Source organism: Corylus avellana, chromosome 5, assembly GCF_965113065.1.
Source record: "Corylus avellana chromosome 5, dhCorAvel1.hap1.2, whole genome shotgun sequence".
Lineage (NCBI taxonomy): Eukaryota > Viridiplantae > Streptophyta > Magnoliopsida > Fagales > Betulaceae > Corylus > Corylus avellana.
In genome coordinates this window covers 626,369-643,887 of record NC_142494.1, presented here as the reverse complement: position 1 = coordinate 643,887, position 17,519 = coordinate 626,369, and the positions used below count along the sequence as shown (strand labels likewise).

Here is a 17,519-nt window from a genome sequence, read left to right as displayed (position 1 = left end):
AACGCTCAACTGATCCCAACAGCCTTCACAATATCATCGTAAGGTTTACGGCGTGTAGTCTATTTTTTGAATTTTCTAGTGTCCTGGGCCCTGCCTGCTGTCCGATGACTTAGTCATCCATCCATCTGAAAATCAAACGGTCATCACATCAAAGGTATTATAAAAGCATTGACTTAAGGTCAACACTAGTCAAAAGAAACGAAAAAGTTAATTAAAGCTACTTTCGTGTTACCCCCACCTAATTTTGCTAATTCATCAATTTATAATTTTTTGGACATCTTTTGATGAGATGATTGGCATTGGCTGCAATCCCATCTTTGTTCATTTCGTGGTTTGTCGATTGTAATGTGAGAGTTCTAGATAGAAATAAGTATTCGAATAGTTGTTCGGACAACTTAAGACTTGTTCGGATACATAAGCTTTATCGATGACTTCTCTCAATTGTCTGTTCCAATTGCAGTGGATTTCGATCGGTAAAAATTAAATTTTTGAGAAAACTTTACTCTTTCTTTTATTTTTTTTTATTGCTTTTGTAATTATTTATTTAAACTTTAAAAATTCTCAATTTAATGAATCTAAGTTTAAAAAAATTGCAATTTCACTTGTCGGCTAAGATTTTTTGTTAAATTCTAAGAGATGATGTGGAAATTTTCAAAATATTCCTATTTTTGAAAAGAAAAAAAAAAAAAAAAAATTGGTGGAAGTCATTTTTGACCCACGGCTACCACCCAAGGGTAGGGCGGCCGTGGGCTTGGTGACCCACGACTGAGGCTAATCGTAGGTTAGCTACGACTAATCGCTTGTTTTTTTTTTTGTTTTTTTTCCTACTCTTTTTTGTTTTTAAAATTTTTAATTCAAGTGTAATTTTGTATTTTTATTAGTTTTATAGGGGCATATGAGGCATTTCAGTAGAGGTGCCATTGCAAACTTTTTTAACTTGAATACACTAAATTGAGAGTTTCTAAAGCTCAGTTTAGTGATTACAAATGCGATAAAAAATTAAAAAGTTATTGAAAATTTTCCAATTTTCCCTTAAGAAATGCTTTAAAAAATGTGTTACCAATAGTAGAACTTGAGATGGAGAAGGCCACAATTACTATTCCAACTAGATTTCATCCCTACCCAAAGGCCAGAATTTTAAGCTCAACCATTCCCGAAATCAAGCCTTGATGCCAATCTAACATGTACTATATATTTCATACTCGAAATTAAGATCGACCCAAAAATTTCAAAACTTTAAGATAGCCCATCCCCTAAATTAACCCCACAAATTAATCTACCACCTACTAGACAAAGCTGTAAAATTACTATTCATCCACATGCCTACACCAAAAATGCCAAACTTGAAGATTGAAGATGTATATTTTGGGGAAATAAACTAACCCATTTAAAAAGAAAATTCAATTAAATTTTTTCTTTCACTTTTACCCTCACTTCAGACCGAGAAAATGACGCTTATACCCTCCTAAACCCTAATCTAACATATGAAAACAATTTCAAATGAGGGCAAAAGTGGAAAAAAAAAAATTAAAATGACACATGATTTGCACATGATCGTTGACCGTCTATTTTAACCCATTTGATTGACGGAAGAGGGCTTTTTATCATAAGATGGTAGTTTGATAAGGTTAAGTGTTATGGCTAGTAGTTCACGAGGGAAAAGTGCCAAAACGCTATAATTCATGAGGTCAAAAAATAATTAACCCAAAAGAAAATTCAATTAAATGAACCCATTAAAGCATTTTCTTTATGGTATAACAACATCCATAAAATTTCCTCAAGAAACTTTATTCTATTTTATTGGCCTTAGGCTACTTTTCACACGGAAGATTCCAGTCAAGTGAGTCAATTGAATTCAATAAATACTGCCTTTTGTATTCTTCTTGATGTGAGGCAGCTAGAAATTTACCCAAAAGAAATACTATAGAGGTAGTTGACTGACTTGGTCTGTCTTAAACCATGAAGGGTGGTTCTAGGAATTCAATTTTCACCCCATGTTAACCACTGTGGTTAACATTTCACTCTATATATACCAGCCAATCTTTCAGCATCTGTCATCGCTCTCTCTCAAAGCTTCTATCTTGTTAGCACAAAGATCATCATCATGGGCAATTTCAGGCACCCATATATCCAGATTGCAAGCCAGTTCAACCACTTCTGCAATCCCAACAAAGCCATCAGATTCTTCCTCTCTTTCTCACTCTTATCTATCATATTTTCATCACTCCCTTTCCTTCTCCACTCCTTCCATGTCCACATCTCTACATTTCCCATGAAACTCTTTAGCTACACTACTGTTGACAAGAACTATATGTTCCTGCTCTGCAATGGACTCCTTGCTTTCATTGTCAAGAACTCTGGTCTGGTTGGGAAGTCTCCATTGGGGGATGATCTTACTGAAGAACATGTCATGAAGAAAGAAGATGGTCGGCCATCAGTGCCTCAATTATCAGAGAATAAGGCCATGGATGCAAGTGAAATTGTAGTTATGGAAGTTGAAGAGGAAAAAGAAATGGCAGATCGGTCTTTGGCAACAGTAGGAATTGGAGATGAAGGTGACGCTGAAGAAGAAGGAGAAGATGAAGAGGGAGAAGAATCTGAGTTGATGAGTGCAGAGGAGTTACACAAAAGATGTGATGATTTTATAAGAAAGATGAAAGAAGGAATCAAAATTGAATCCCGATTCCCGAACATGATTTAATCTTGGGATTCTTAGCCATGTTAAAAAATATTGTAGTCACTTGTAGTTTTGTTTTCAATTTTTTGGAAGGAATCAGAATTGTATTTTCTTCTTTACATGTCTTTAGATTATGTGTAGGATTGTAAGTAGTAATTCTAATTTAGCTCGAGTGTGTTCGGGTGAGAAGTTTTAGGCCTACATCGTTTGTACTAATTCTGCAGAAGCAGAGCATGAGTTGTTTTGAAGTAATCATCCCATTAAATTTAAGGGAAAAATGCAAATAATTTCTCCTAGTTTCACCAATTTGCAATATGGTTCATTGGATTTAACAATTAACTTAAAAGGGAAAAATCTACTTTACCCCCTGAAGTTTTAAGGGTCTTTCAATTCTAATTTAGCTTGGGTGTGTTCGGGTGAGAAGTTTTGGACCTACATCGTTTGTACTAATTCTGCAGAAGCAGAGCATGAGTTGTTTTGAAGTAATCATCCCATTAAATTTAAGGAAAAATGCAAATAATTTCTCCTAGTTACACCAATTTGCAATATGGTTCATGGGATTTAATAATTAACTTAAAACTTCAAGTGGGATCTTGCCATCCTGAATTTCCGTTTGAAATTTTGACTAAAGTCGTCACCGAACTACCCTCAAATCCTTGGAGATGACTCGGTTATCCCATGTGACCATTTGGGATGGTCTGACCACCCAGTAAAATTTTTATTTTCGGCTTTCTCTCTTTTTATATTTATATTTATATATTTATTGCACAATATAAATCTTATTTATTTATTTTTCCTACATTTAAAGCTGAAGACAGTTTTTAGGTATCAACCAAAAACTAAGGACCATAAATGGGGGCAAGAAGGGGGCAGAATACTTTCAAATTACCTGCCAGTCATCTGTTCTTACGAGGAGGGTTTTAACTTTTATGTACTCTTATTTCAATTTTTCCGTGTATTATATGTCCTTGTCGCATAAAGTCTTTGTCTTGCTTTATGCGTGTGAACGTTATCTTTCTATTTCCATGGAAAGGGAAAGAAGCTACCAAGCAATTACTCACTTGACTTCAGCCCGGGTCTTTCGCAAGATGCAAAAAAAAATTAGAGACAGCGAGAGAGAATTGGTCTCAGTTTAATGCATATGAATTTTTACCAGAATCCCTCTAAAAGAGAGAAAAATTGTCTCATTTTAACATCTATACACTACTAGATACTATAGAGAACAAACAGAGGTTTCTCGAAATTTTCTGCCCGAATTTTAAGTGCTTGCCTCTTTGGCATTGAATGAGAGAGGAGGCTCCAGGTCCTGAAATGTTCAAACAGGTCTTTGAATAGCTCGGAATGCACCACCCACCTGCCCGGACACCTCAGGCTCTCGGGTTTCTTCCCCCACGAAATTCAGACAGAAAATATAAGAGAATCCCAATCCGCAAATAACTCTATGGACAAATGCGTACACCAAATTCTTAGGTGGTTAAGTGCACTGCCAAGTCACAATAGCTAGCTAAAGCTTCTGGCAATCGCAAATACTCAAATATAATGGGTGCAATCACTTTTTTTGGGCCACTTTCCCACACACTTGGGGACAACTACCAACCAACCTTTGAGATCCTATGATCTTCAAGCATGTTTAACCGCATGATGAGCTTCCCAATCTTGCTCCGTTCCAACCTTGAAAAGGGAATCTCTATATGCAATCACTTTTTTTTTTTTTGTGTGTTATTTTGGCGTGCACAAAGGGTCAAATCAACCTCCAACCAAACTTTGAGATCCTCATATCTTAAAGAGCATGTTTCAGTGCGTAATGAGTTGCACAACAATCTTTCTTGGAGTTATCGAAACACAGACCCTACCATCATACACACGAGCTTCCCTTAGTTCTTACTCACTAGTGTCAGTTCTTCCCGGACCGACAATTTTTGTATATGAATCGTGAATCCGGCACTAATATAAAATTAGTACATTCGGATTAAAGGGTTTGATTTGTTTAATTAAATAGATTAGTTTAAGGTTGATACCCATATCTCGATACGACTTGAACTCGACATGAGAATATGAATTGCCACCCGTATCTGGCATTCTATGGTCCTCAAACATGTTCCGGTTTTGGACGGAATGTTGGCTCAAGAAAGTTGAAACAAGAACACAAACAAAAGCTTAACGTTCGGAAACATTGTAAGACTGATATCGACTTTGCACCTGGCTAGGTTTCCCTGGTGACAAACACCCAAAATATATCAAATCAGCAACAAGGCAAAGTGGGAGACAGGAGCTTAAACGTATTTGACAGTGCCCCCATCAAATGACCCCACAATAGATTTACGTTTACTCCACCTACAGACAAATGAATAAGGAGTATAATCAACCTGTGCCCTTACGAGATCAGACAAAGATCTGTTTTCTACCGGAAGGTTGCCAAATTCTGTGGCAATGAGAGACATGGAATTTAATTCCATGGATTAATGTAACAGGTTCTTGTCGTCCTCTATTTCATTGAACAGCAGTCAATGGTGGCACTCAAGGCTCCAGTCCATGGCATTATTTGTTCCTAGAATGTCGTGTTTCAAAGGCAAGGATGGAAAAACAATGAGATAAAGATTGCTTTCATTCAAATAAATCGGCGGAAGATAAATTGACATTTCACAAAATATCACTCTCTAGAAACTTTCTCCTCTTTTTGAGAACTTGTCTGGAATTGGGTCGAGAAAAGGAGCTAAAAGCCTGAAAGAATTTTTTTTAAAAAGCTTTATTTTTAAGCCTCAAAGTTGAAGAGCTTAGTCATGCTCAACTTCACAAAGCCTTCTCTCAGATGTCTGCGTGCTAATTGGATACCTTCCTTTTTTTTCACCATTCTGATCAACCAATCAAGGAAAAAGATAGGCCTGCATTAAATCTTGATCAACATGAAATAATTGCGACTAGAATACCACTGTCAAATTGGGTAAAATTCAAGGAAGAAGAAACACCACCTTCTTAGTTCACTCTTTTTTTTCTTTTTAAATAAAAGCTATTAAAAAGAGGCACTTTACATTTACACTAACAACTGACCAGTCCTCCCAAATATTTGCAACATTGAATTAATATTCAAAGGAAAAACAGTGAAGAAGAAAAAAATGAAACTGGTGGAGACTTGTCAAAAAAATCGGTACTCCCCTGTTTGTTTCAAACTATTGACAGGACGAGCTTATGAATGTCAGTTGTTACTTGGTGGTGCATTTCACATGACCTCCTTTCATCTTCCAGAAATGGCTAAATCTCTGAAGAAATAGGGTCCCCCCAAGTGAAGAACTCATATCACATTAGCCACCATTTGCTAAATCAACAAACCTAAGATTCACTGACATTGTTAGCTGCCATATTCATGGCAAATTCATCAATGACTGGCATGTTTCTAACATGCTCGAGGAGCCCTGTAAGTTCTCTATGAACATAATTAAAACGTTCCTTAGAGATCAAGGATTCTGTCAATAAAGTTGCAGCAAGGGAATGAAATGCTTGAGTGCACTCGTCGCTGCTGATTTGAACATGTTGATCATCCATGGGAAGTAAAGAAGTCTCTACCCGCCATCGATGCAGAAAATACCTTTCTGGGAGCTCAAAGTAGTTCTTCACTAGAAGTACTCGAAGAGAGTGCCTGCATAATATTCCCGAATGTTCAAATTCCTTACATGAACAGTGGATTTGCTCATCATCTGGTATCCAAATCACCAAACATTCCCCATCCATTTTCTTGTAATGTCGCACAAGATAGGATCCATTTGCCATTTCTGTTGTTGCATATTGCATGGACAGCACAATTTCATGTTGTAACACACTGAAAGCATAAGGTGTAAGAATACTTCGTGCATGTTCTTCAATAGGTATGCATGTCTTGATATGCATATACTGAATTCCTTCTCTGGTTTGATTTTGAAGGTTAGCAGCAATTCCAATCTACAAGATCCAAAAAGAAATCTGAAGCAGTTAATCAACTAAGTGGAGGAAGTTGGGGGAAGGGGGAGAGAGGAAACAAAACATAGTCATGTAGGCAGAATACCTGCTCAAAGAATACTTGCAAACACGTCGGTGCACTCAAGATTCTTTTCAAGAATGAGTCCAAAGATTGAGAAAACTCAGCTGTCAACATACGAGCCACGAAGTAACTTCTAGTGTAGGAAAGTGGCCAGGATGCTCGATATGAAAACAGTAATGATATGTGCTTATCTGAAACAAGTCCAAACCGAGCAACCAAAAGATTCCATTGATGTTCAAAATCTTCTACACTCTCCAGATGACACAACATATCAAAGTCAGCTTTAAAATCTGCATACTGTGATCCAAGAGGCAAAGAGAACCAACTAGATAATTTGGACAGAATATGCCATACACATATCACATGTTTAGTATTTGGTAACTCCCTTGCTATAGCATCTCTGAGGCCCGAATCTATATCAGTTAGAATTGTCTGTGGCCGTCTTCCTCTCATAAATCGAACAAAAGTCTGTTCAAAAAGAAAAAATCATAAACAAATTGCATGAAGATAGACGCGAATTAATCACAAGAATTTGCGTCCACAAACCTGTAAAGCCCATGCAAATGAATGAGAATTTTCTTCTTGTAGCAAAACACACCCAAAGAAAATTGCCTTGCCATGATTATCTATACCAAACCATACTCCAAGGAGCAATCCATAGGTGATAGAACGATATGAGGTGTCAAAAGTAGCTACGTCACCAAATACTGTATATGAGCGAACAGAGTCGCCAGATGACCATGCAATATTTTCAACCTTACCATTTTCATCTGTGGTATAATCATAAACAAAATCTGGATCCCTATCCACCATAGCCTTGCAGGCGTCGACAAGTTCCAGTGTATCATTCTCCCTTTTCTCAGTGAGCAAAGCATCATTTTCTTGTACAGTCTTTTTACATGTCCGAACAAAATTTCTAACATCCTTCTCTATGAACGGCAACTGCCCAGGTTGAACACCCTTCTCTAACTCCAACACTTTCACTATCCGATTCACAGGAAACCCAGCTTTTGAGAGTAAAAGAATGCGTTCTTGATCAGCCTCCTGTATTTTCCGATAAGCAGGAAGTAGGCGAACTTGGTCATCTTCCAATAATTCATGGTTATGAACATTACTAAATTGTGAAACATACCATTGAGTAACACCATCAACAATTTCCTTTGTCAAATATAATTTTGCATCACATCCGCATCGAACTGATTTACGCTCCCTTGGATGCTCCACATTGGCTTTTTTTCTGGGTTGATTAAACCCTGACCGATAACAAACAAAATCTCGTCTATATATACCTAAATTTTGGCTTTCGGTTGATCGTGCTTTTCGAATTGAAAACCCATTCTTCCGGGCAAAATTGCTATAGTATTCAAAAGCATCGTCATCAGTTCTGAAAATTTGACCCACATAAGGAGTAAAGACTGCTTCCGCCGATGATGATGATGGCATTGTTTCACTCTTCAGTAGCTGAGAGCTTACTGAAGCCTGATCATCTCCTTCATACTTGATATAACACTTCCAATCTCCACATGGGCACTGTTGGCGTCGAATCCAGATGTTGTTTGATGGCTTCATCGTCATTTTGATCGGAAAACCAAAAAAAATGTTCCAAAACTCTTGTTCTTTTGTTTTGTAGCTGAGAATACACAGAAAAAGAATAAAATAGTTAAATTATTTGAGGCAGAAGAAAATGAAAACATTCACCCAAAATAAAATTAATTACAATTATTTTCATCAATTAAGTTCATTTATTTATTCGTGTATTGAAACTAAAAGCATAGCAAATAAAGTATCAATATTTGCTTCCATTTGCATATTCCCTTGTTTTCTGATTAACCGTGGACTGTGGAAGCTTTCAAGAATTTAAGGTCAGAACTCTCTAACATGAACTTTTCAATGCTTGAGTTAAAAATTATTTTTTCAACTACTGCAAAGATTCGGCTTTGCCCTGAAGTCCTGCTTAGATATAGGTTCAACTTAAAATTGAGTCGACTCTTTTCTTTTCTCAATGAAAAAGAAGAGAGACCACAAACCAAACTTAAAGCAGATAATGAAAATAGTGAAAGCCTCTGACATCAATCTTTCTTACGGGTACTTACTTCTTTGATACCCTGAAAACCAAAAATTCTAAAACATTTTATTTTTTATTTTTGATAAGTAAAAAGACAAACATTTTTTCTAAAACATAATACTAAAAACTTCATTTTCTACATTATCCTCAGTTTCAGCACCAAAATGAAGGGAAAGCTAAATGGGAACAAGCTTTCTTGGCCGCATAAACTGTTCAGGTAGGGATACTTGCAAATAGACAGAAAACCAGTCTAAGGGATTTCATTTCCTTTAAAAATGTAGTTCAAGTCATAGCAAACCCAGGAATGAAAAATGAAGTAAAAATGACAAAAAAAAAAAAAAAAAAAAAATCTAATTTAGCTAATACAAGGATCATTTTCATATAGAGAAAGATAAAATCAATAGGACCAGTTAAAAAAACCTAAATTTAGCTTGAGATTGTCTATGTACCACAATTTCAAAGCAGACTCAGGTAGGTCTAACCAAAGGAAACGGACCCAGCTCTAACGGAGATTGACACTTCAAACAAAACGAATAGAAACCCCAAATTTAGCTTCAGATAGTGTAAACTAAAAACTGAACAAAAAAAAAAAAAAAAAAAACTATGCATTAATTGCGATATTATCACATACCCAGTAAATAAAATTGCACAAAAAAGCCTTTAAATGATTCTAATTTCTCTGCCTTTAACAATGTGGTGTTGCAGAGCACCTGTAAGCACTGATAAGGAAAGTAAAAATTATGGAACAGAATTTGATGAAAGAGTCGAACATCAAGGCAAATAATACAAAAATTAACTGAAAAAACTGATTAATTAGATATAGATTACGTACCAGGACGAGAATCTTGTGAAAAATAATAAAAACCCTAATCAGAACCGTTTTTCAGGTACTCTGTTTTTGTTTGTGCTTTGGGTTCTTCATCGTCCCCTGCAGTAGTTTTACTAAATTTAGTATTCGTATTATTATAATATATTATATATTATTATAGTGTAAGTCAATGGGGGCCCAAAATCTTCGTATGGGCCCTCTTTAGAAAAGCCCAATTCCAGAACCTTGCCAAGTAAGCAAAATGACATGTCATTCACTCGGCTCTATGATGACGTGGCAACAACTGGGATGGGTCGTGGGCTTAACAAACTTATTTGTATGATGGGCCGGTTTGTGGGCCTTATTATGCGGGTCTTCCCAGCATCCCATTGTCTGCTCAAGAAGGAAATGGCATGAATTCAAGAAGATTAATGAAACCAAATTAGTAAATTAATTAGAGTTTATTCAAAACACATTCCTGAAGGGTATAGGCTTTGAATGCTAGGATTATGCATTGAGTTTTTGATAGTAGATCAATAAACATTAAGGTGACTTAGCATCCAAGAAACTCTTATTTTAACTGCACATCCTGCATGAATTTTCTTCTTTTTTTTTTTGTTCTTTTGATGCCTTTCATTAGAAGGAAAACTTTGCTGAAGATCCTGCCTTTCGTTGCAATCTAGATTGTAAAAAGTTGCAGTAAACATCGCAGTATAAATAGCATCCTTCTTCATGTTCCCATATCAAAAATGGATCTTCTGACACACAACAAATTCCATCAGCGTTAACATATTGCAAATTGAAAGAAATGAGAGAAATAGATTCATCATTGTTAGTGTGGAAAAAACAGCAAAAACCCCTTTTTTATATGAGTAAATTGCCTTCATGATCTGCCTTTGAGAGCCAATCGAAAGTATAAATATGTGCCTTGGTATGAACTCTTACCCAAAATATGTGCCATACAAGGGAACTATAGGAAGTTTCTCTGTACTATTCTGCTAACTCTTTGGTATTCTTCCTAAATGTACACAAAAGGGCTCTTGTAAGTGCCAGGCACGGAGCCAATCTAACCTAAGTGCTTCCAAGTCTATGCGCAAAGGAAAGTCATGTAAAAACGCCGCAACACATTAGGCACAGTTTGGATACAAAAAGAAAACAAAAACAGCAAAAATCCTACAGAAAATCATGCCGAAGAAGAACTACTTTGGGCTTCATCGGTCCCAGGTTCAGCAGGGTCCTCTTCATGTAGAACTCCTTCAGAAGTGGACCGGCCATCTTGAGCAATATTGTCTTCCAGAGATGCGAGGGCCTCAAGAATCTCGGATCCTTTATTGATTTACCTGAATACTCAATAGCCCCTGAATTCCCATGAGAAACCCAAACCATTCCAAGCCAAAGTGCCATGCAATAACTCAATTAACAGCAAGATGCGAGGTCAAAATGAGAACAAAAATACATGATATCTTTCTGAAGTCATACAGAGCTCAATTGCATACCTTGTTGATCTGCGCTTTGCTCCTTGTAGCCAAAATCCAGATAAGATTCTCTGAAATCTTCTCGCGGAGTATTTTACCCTCTAACTTAACCTGAGACCCAGAGTCATGTTCACCTCATCTCCCTCATATAGGTATGAAAAGCTGGGAGGAACGAAACCTATAAAGTCGCTAGTATTTTGTATTTAATAGGAAAAGGACAAAGATAATCTTAAATGGACTTTTTGAAAAAAGAAGATACCCAAAAATTTCAAATTTTATATTAAGAAGCTCATAACACAAGCAAGTTTATGTATTTCACTCGCCATTTCTCTAAATACAATCATTGCACAGATCCCCCATTTCTCTAAAATTCAGAAACTCATATGAATAAAAGAAACAATAGACAGTTAGACACTACATAGAATGCAAAACAAAAAAGAAACCCTCCAAATGAGACATCTACCAAAGTGAAAATGACCCACTTAGATCTGTAGATGAAAAACAGATTGTGCTGTTAGGAGCTCCAACAATAAACCACCTGGAAAATTGGAAGCCCTTGAATTAGTTGAATTAATGGTTAAGAGATATCCAGTGAAATCGGAGCATAAACTAAAAATGCATCCCCAAAATCGTTCAAATCTAAACTCTAAAGGGCTCAGCCAATACAATGTATCACAGTTCTTTTATTTCAAACTAATCTAATTAACCAAAAATAGGCATTGATATTTTTGATTATTTTTAGATAAAGTGACATGTGGGAAGCTTATATGTAACAAATAATTGAACCAAAATGAATACCAGTGCAGCAAGGTAGTTCTCGGAGTTTTGTTTACAGATTGTATCTTCCACACAATATTTGCTCGAGTTCACCCAAGTGCCAGTTTTCACTCAGTTAAAAAACAATGAGAAATAAAGCACCAAGAATACATCACCTCATCAATTTTATTTATTAAAATTTGTTTATAAATGTAATATTGTCCAAGGAAGCTCTAACCTGTATAGTGTGGGTTTTCTCTAAGCTTTCTGATTCAGTTCTGAATCACTTCAAATCACTGTAATCATCTCATGCATGACAGTAGTCTATCCCTGTGTTTTGTGTGTTTTCACTTTTCAGAGAGGAAGAGATAACCTCATCAAAATCTCCCATAAGGAGGTTGGTAGGTTCCTAGATGTAATGTATAATATGCCTTGTACCTTTTCAATAAAGCTGGTACCGCTTGATGTTGGAGTCTTTCTAATATATAATTAACACTCATACTGATAGCATATGTAGCTAGCACACATACACACACCTGCATAAATATATGAGTTTGAGAGGAAGAGGGAGAGAGAGAACATACAGAGGTTTTCAACTCGTTGGCAGAAGTTGCAGCAATTAACACTTAGTATCTTTGACATTGTCATAACCAAGTGATTGAGAGTAATATTTAGAGATTTCCAGATGAAACCAACCAATGAATTAATGCATTTGATGTTCTATCTCCTGCAGTTCGGAGAGGACTCAGCTGTTAGTTCATCAATTAATAATTACAGTCGGCACCTATGTAAAGATCCTCTATAAGATGGCACGACCCCTGAAAATGAGCTTGAATATAAGTATGGAATCCAAGGAATAAAAGCCTCTTATTTCTTCTAATCTTGTTCTTAATTGGTAAATCAATAAAGAAACCCTTCCCAGATGCTAAATTGCTTCTACCCTTGTTGCTGTGAAATTTTACAAACAAAGGGCCTCAAGAGTGAGAGAATTTTTTTATTTGAACAATACCTGGAACAAAGTCCTCCGCATCAAGCTTTGAAATGTCCATTTTTGGGGGACCTCCTTCGACCAAGTCCCTGAGGGTGTCAAACCCTTGTGTGAAACCGATGCCCCAGGCAGTTGTCCTGCTCATCCGAGCCTTCCAAAGTTGGCTCTCAAGTTGGGATGTTAAGCTCTCTCAGTTTCCAGGTCTTTCCGGGTAATTTCCAACTTATCTGAAACTGACTCCAACTTCCCCTGGCTGTGCCTCAGCTTCAGTTGAGTATTCTCCAACCCCCTCTGCATGGTACTTAGCTTGATTCCATGCTGGGAGGAACGGGCCAACTCAGCATCAAGTTCGGTCTTGACATCGTTAAGCTCCGTCGTCAACTCAGCTTGTTTAGCCTGAAGATTGGCTTCCACTTTGGCCAACCTTTTCTTCTCAGCTGCTAGCTCCTCCCGAAGACCCTCCAAAGCTGTAGACTTGGTCTTCTCTGACTCAAACTCTTTGTGCAGTGCCTCCAGCTTAGCTCGGGCAGCCCCAAAGTCAGTATCGATTGATCCAAGCTTGGCTGATCTGGCCTTCTCCGATTCTAGCTCCTTGACAGATTTGAGCACGGCCTCCTTCTCCTCCAGTACTGCTCGTGTCAAATTACACTTGGTTACCTTAGCCTTCAGGTCGCTGCAGAGAGTTCTGAAGAGCGCAGTCTCATTAAGTTGGGCTCGAGCATCGTCAAGTTGAGCCTGGGTATCTTTCAGTTTTGCCCGTGTAGTCTCAAGCTCGCCCAAGGATTGTAGGTCATTCTCGTGCAGGTCTTGCTCTTTGCAAAGAGCCACTGTCTCCAATGCAGCCTAAGGACACATAAAATGGAACAGATAAGTTCAGAGAGAAAGAGAAGCTGACTAAGTCCAGAATATGCATAGACTCTTACCTGAGCTAGGAGGCCACATAACCTCTCACAGATGTTTTTGCAAGGCTCTCCCCTCCTCTTCGCCAAGCAGTCCGCAGGAAAAACCTTCTCAAGCACCCTCATTGGGTGCCTGAGCTGTTCTACCCACCTAGCCGGAGAACGGGGACCAGATTGTGTTGTCTGAGGAAGTTCGGCTTGCTCGCCAGAATCAGAGCTCTCAGGCGGGTCAGAGGGCCACTCCCTTCCCTCTCCCTTCAGGCACCCGATCCACACTGTGCAAGGCTCCAGGCTGTTCAGTTGCTACCTCACCATTCCTGCTAATAATAAATAGGACATCAAAACCAAATGAGGCAGAAGCTTCAAGTCCCATAGGCACAGTCCACTCAGGTTGGGCAGCTGGCCCCATTTTTGAGGCCCAAGCAGTCAGCGGTTTAGAAGCCTCAGGCATCGGAACATGATCCAGAGATGTTGCAGGTGTAGCAGCAGCCGAAGGCGCCTCCGCTGACTTGGTTTGAGAAGGGACTTTTTCCTTCCAGAGGCCCTTAGAACCGAACGCAACAAAGGAAGCTAAACACCTCAGAGCGTGAGCGTCCTCGGGAGTAGTATTCTCCCGAGAAGTCTTTGCTTTTTTGCTCGGGCGGGCATCAGCCTCTTTCAAACCTTGAGCCTGGGACTTCTGTGACTTAACAATGGCCCGAGTATCGTTTGAAATTATGCCTGCCAAGGAAAGGAATGCGGTTGAACACACAAAAAAACAGATATAGCCCCTACTGGAATAGGGGTGTCACATTTACCTATCCCTGCTAGAGAGGGCTTAGGGTGAAAAAGGTATTTCTCCATGTTCCCCATGGATGTCAACTCACGAAAACTCCCCTTCATGTTTGCCAACTGATTCACCCGCCCCAACTCCTCCACGCTCAAATTGGGCTTAGAATGAGCTGCATAAGACAAAAAGGAAATGAGCAAACAAAAACGAGCCGGCGAAAACCCACAATGAACAATGGTCAAAAAGAAAACCATAACAAACTCACCTTTCGGGCGAAGGTATCCCCATCTCCTATTGACACCTATTGGCTTCTGTTTGTCCGCCATGTCCATATTCCTGAACTCCCACTCACTGCCGGAGATTAAGAAAAACCTATTCTTCCACTTCTTGTTACTGGATTGGAGATCCGACACAACATTCCATTTGGAGCCGTGACAGTGGAAGGTCCACCACCCGATGTACTTCTCTTCAGGGCGGTAGCAGTACAGGAATTCCTTCACTGACAAATGATGCTTGGCTCCAAAAACAGAGGGTGAGAGAACAGAACAAGCTAATAGGGTTTGCCATGTATTTGGCAGCAGCTGGGAGGGGGCAAGATTAAGGTAGGCCAGCACCTCCCTAACCTCACGGGGAATCGGGAATCAGGAATCGGGAATCGAAGCCCGGCCTTCAGTGAGTCCTCGTGCAGGCCCACTTCGTCCCTGCCAGTGAAGGCGGACACCCTTTCATCAGAATTAGGAATCCTAAGGTTTATAGAGCTCCAGATACGGTAATCCCGCCGAATGCGTCCCAGCTGCCGGTACGTCAGGGTGGAGCACCATCTGTTTGCTTCAAAAGTTTTTGACCGGGCACTAGGCATAGCAGTCTTTGACCGGGTACAAGGCATAGCAGTCTGGAAATTGCTGGAATTTTAGTTGGTATTTGGAAAACAAAAAATCTCAACTTAACTAACCCCAAGACAATAATCTTTCTTGAATGTAGTTACTTCTTTAATACCTTCATAACCAAAAATTCTGAAACATGATATTCATAAAAATCATTTCTTTCATTATCCTCATTTTCAGCACCAAAATGAAGGGAAAGCTAAAACAGAATGATGATAGGAACAAGCTTTCTTGGAGGCATAAACTGTTCAGGCAGGCGCAGGGATATTTACAAATAGCTAGAAACCATTATAGGGATTCTGATTTCACAATGTGGTTCAAATCACAGCAAACCCAGGAATGAAAAATGAAGTAAAAATGAAAAGAAAAATCTAATTTAGCTAATTCAATGATCAGTTTCATATAGGGAAAGATAAAATAAAATAAAAAAAATAAAAAAGAGTTAAAAAACCTAAATTTTGTTTGAATTGTTTATGTACGACAATTTCACAGCAGAATCAGGTAGGTCTAAAAGCAAAATGAAACATACCCAGCTCTAACGGAGATTTGACACTTCAAGCATAACGTATTGAAACCCCAAATTTAGGTGAAAACTAAAAACTGAACAAAAAAATTATGCACTAATTGCGATAATATCACATACCCAGTAAAGAAAAAAGCCCTCAAATCATTCTAACCTTTCTGCCATTAACAATGTAGTGTTGCAGAGCACCTGTAAGCACTGGTAAGGAAAATAAAAAGAGAAATGCTATGAGAACTTCCAAATGCACACTTCGTCTATCATCATTTTTGACGTGACGATGAAAATTACCCTTTAATCTTAAAGCTACATGAGAGAGTGTGCACTTAGGTATACATATATGTAAAATTTGATGAAAGAGTCAATCTTTAAGTTAAATATACAACAATTAATTGGAAAAACTGACTAATTACACTTACACTACGTACCAGGACGAGAATCTCGTGAAAAATAATAAAAACCCTAACCAGAACCCTTTTCAAATACTCTTGTTTTTTGGGTTCTTAATCCTCAAATGTAGTGGCCAGTAGTTTTCCTTTACTAAATTAGTAGTCGTAGTATTATTATTTGTATTTGTATAATGGGCTCAACTGACTCATTTGTATAATGGGCCTGAGTTGTGGGTCTTACCAGTATCCCATTGTCTCATCCACATCCCAAGAGAGACTTTCAAGAAGGAAATGTCATAAATTCAAGAAGATCAATAAACTAAATTAGTAAATTAATTAAAGCTTACCACTACACTAAAGCCATAAAAATAAAAAAATAAATAAAAAATCATTTGGCCCTAGGGGGTGGTCCGGCCACCCCCCTAGGGCCAAACTAAAAAAAAAAAAATTAATGGGGTGGCCGGACCACCCCCGTTGGGCCATGGGCTGGCTGGCCACCCTTAATTTTTTAAAAATATTTTTTAATTTTTTATTATTTTTATTTTTATTTATTTTTAAATCTAAAATAATATTTTATTATTATTTTTTGTTAGTGTATAGGTGCCCTATTTATGGCTTTAGGATTTCTAAGAAGAAATCATAACTAGAAACTGGATATTCTCCAATCCATTTTGGACTGGAGAGAATTCTATTCCTAAATTTACTCCAAAACATTCTTGAAGGAATACGCATTGAATGCTAAAATTACATTGAGTTTTTATTTTTTATTTTTTATTTTATTTATTTATTTATTTATTTTATATGGTATATCCATAATAATAGTAGTATTTGTGATTGATCTAAAAAAAAAATGTAACAAAAGATTCAGTAGAAATGAGATAAATATTAGAACAATTTGTCAATATGAACATCATAAACTGTCCCTTAGGAAAACCAGTTGTTGCTGATACTTTCTTTCTTGATTCCTTCTTCTCCTCCTACTCTTAACATAAAAGCCATGTGTAACACAAGGGTATCATAAAATCCCATCATCTGGTTCAAGGGGAAAGAACAATCAAGCTTGCATAGCAAAATACACCACTAATATGCCTCATATTTACATCAGAATCTAAGATTCCTCAAAACACAAAACAAAGTAAAAAAACTTCAGTAAAAAGCATCAATTAAAAATCTCTTTGTTCAGTAGCTATCTGCGGAGCCCTACTTCCTTTTTGCAGTAAACATCAAGGTGACTAGCATCCAAGGAAGTCCGATTTTAACTGCACATCCAGCATGTT

At 37.8% G+C, this 17,519-nt stretch overlaps 2 protein-coding genes and 1 pseudogene across 5 annotated transcripts; 1 reads left to right on the top strand and 2 right to left on the bottom strand.

Annotated features, from left to right (window-relative positions):
- Positions 1–2,065: 2,065 nt before the first annotated feature.
- Positions 2,066–2,974, top strand: LOC132180326 (uncharacterized). The gene has a single exon (XM_059593118.2). The coding sequence runs from the start codon at positions 2,105–2,107 to the stop codon at positions 2,699–2,701; it is 597 nt and encodes a 198-aa protein (XP_059449101.2). The 5' UTR covers positions 2,066–2,104; the 3' UTR covers positions 2,702–2,974.
- Positions 2,975–5,597: 2,623 nt separating this feature from the next.
- Positions 5,598–9,679, bottom strand: FRS10 (FAR1-related sequence 10). Of its 3 annotated transcripts, none has more exons than XM_059593102.2 (5): positions 9,587–9,679; positions 9,386–9,473; positions 7,236–8,319; positions 6,714–7,157; positions 5,598–6,610 (listed from the first exon to the last, which is right to left on the bottom strand). In XM_059593102.2, the coding sequence occupies exons 3-5, from the start codon at positions 8,262–8,264 to the stop codon at positions 6,005–6,007; spliced, it is 2,079 nt and encodes a 692-aa protein (XP_059449085.2). In that variant the 5' UTR covers positions 8,265–8,319; positions 9,386–9,473; positions 9,587–9,679; the 3' UTR covers positions 5,598–6,004. The 3 variants fall into 3 exon arrangements, with proteins under 3 accessions (XP_059449085.2, XP_059449088.2, XP_059449086.2); XM_059593105.2 differs by having other exon boundaries at positions 9,386–9,464; XM_059593103.2 differs by lacking the exon at positions 9,386–9,473.
- A 727-nt stretch (positions 9,680–10,406) lies between these two features.
- LOC132180322 (uncharacterized) lies at positions 10,407–16,377 on the bottom strand (annotated as a pseudogene). The gene is made up of 5 exons (XR_015912160.1): positions 14,715–16,377; positions 14,478–14,621; positions 13,705–14,400; positions 12,803–13,624; positions 10,407–10,888 (listed from the first exon to the last, which is right to left on the bottom strand). The product of XR_015912160.1 is annotated as an uncharacterized LOC132180322 (transcript).
- Positions 16,378–17,519: the final 1,142 nt, after the last annotated feature.

Coding starts and splice junctions, on each gene's coding strand:
- LOC132180326 (XM_059593118.2), top strand. CDS start 2,105: ATGGGCAATTTCAGGCACCCATATATCCAGATTGCAAGCCAGTTCAAC.
- FRS10 (XM_059593102.2), bottom strand. CDS start 8,264: ATGACGATGAAGCCATCAAACAACATCTGGATTCGACGCCAACAGTGC. Junction 7,158..7,235: donor CATTTGCATGGGCTTTACAG/GTTTGTGGACGC, acceptor CTTTTTGAACAG/ACTTTTGTTCGATTTATGAG. Junction 6,611..6,713: donor TGCAAGTATTCTTTGAGCAG/GTATTCTGCCTA, acceptor TGGATCTTGTAG/ATTGGAATTGCTGCTAACCT.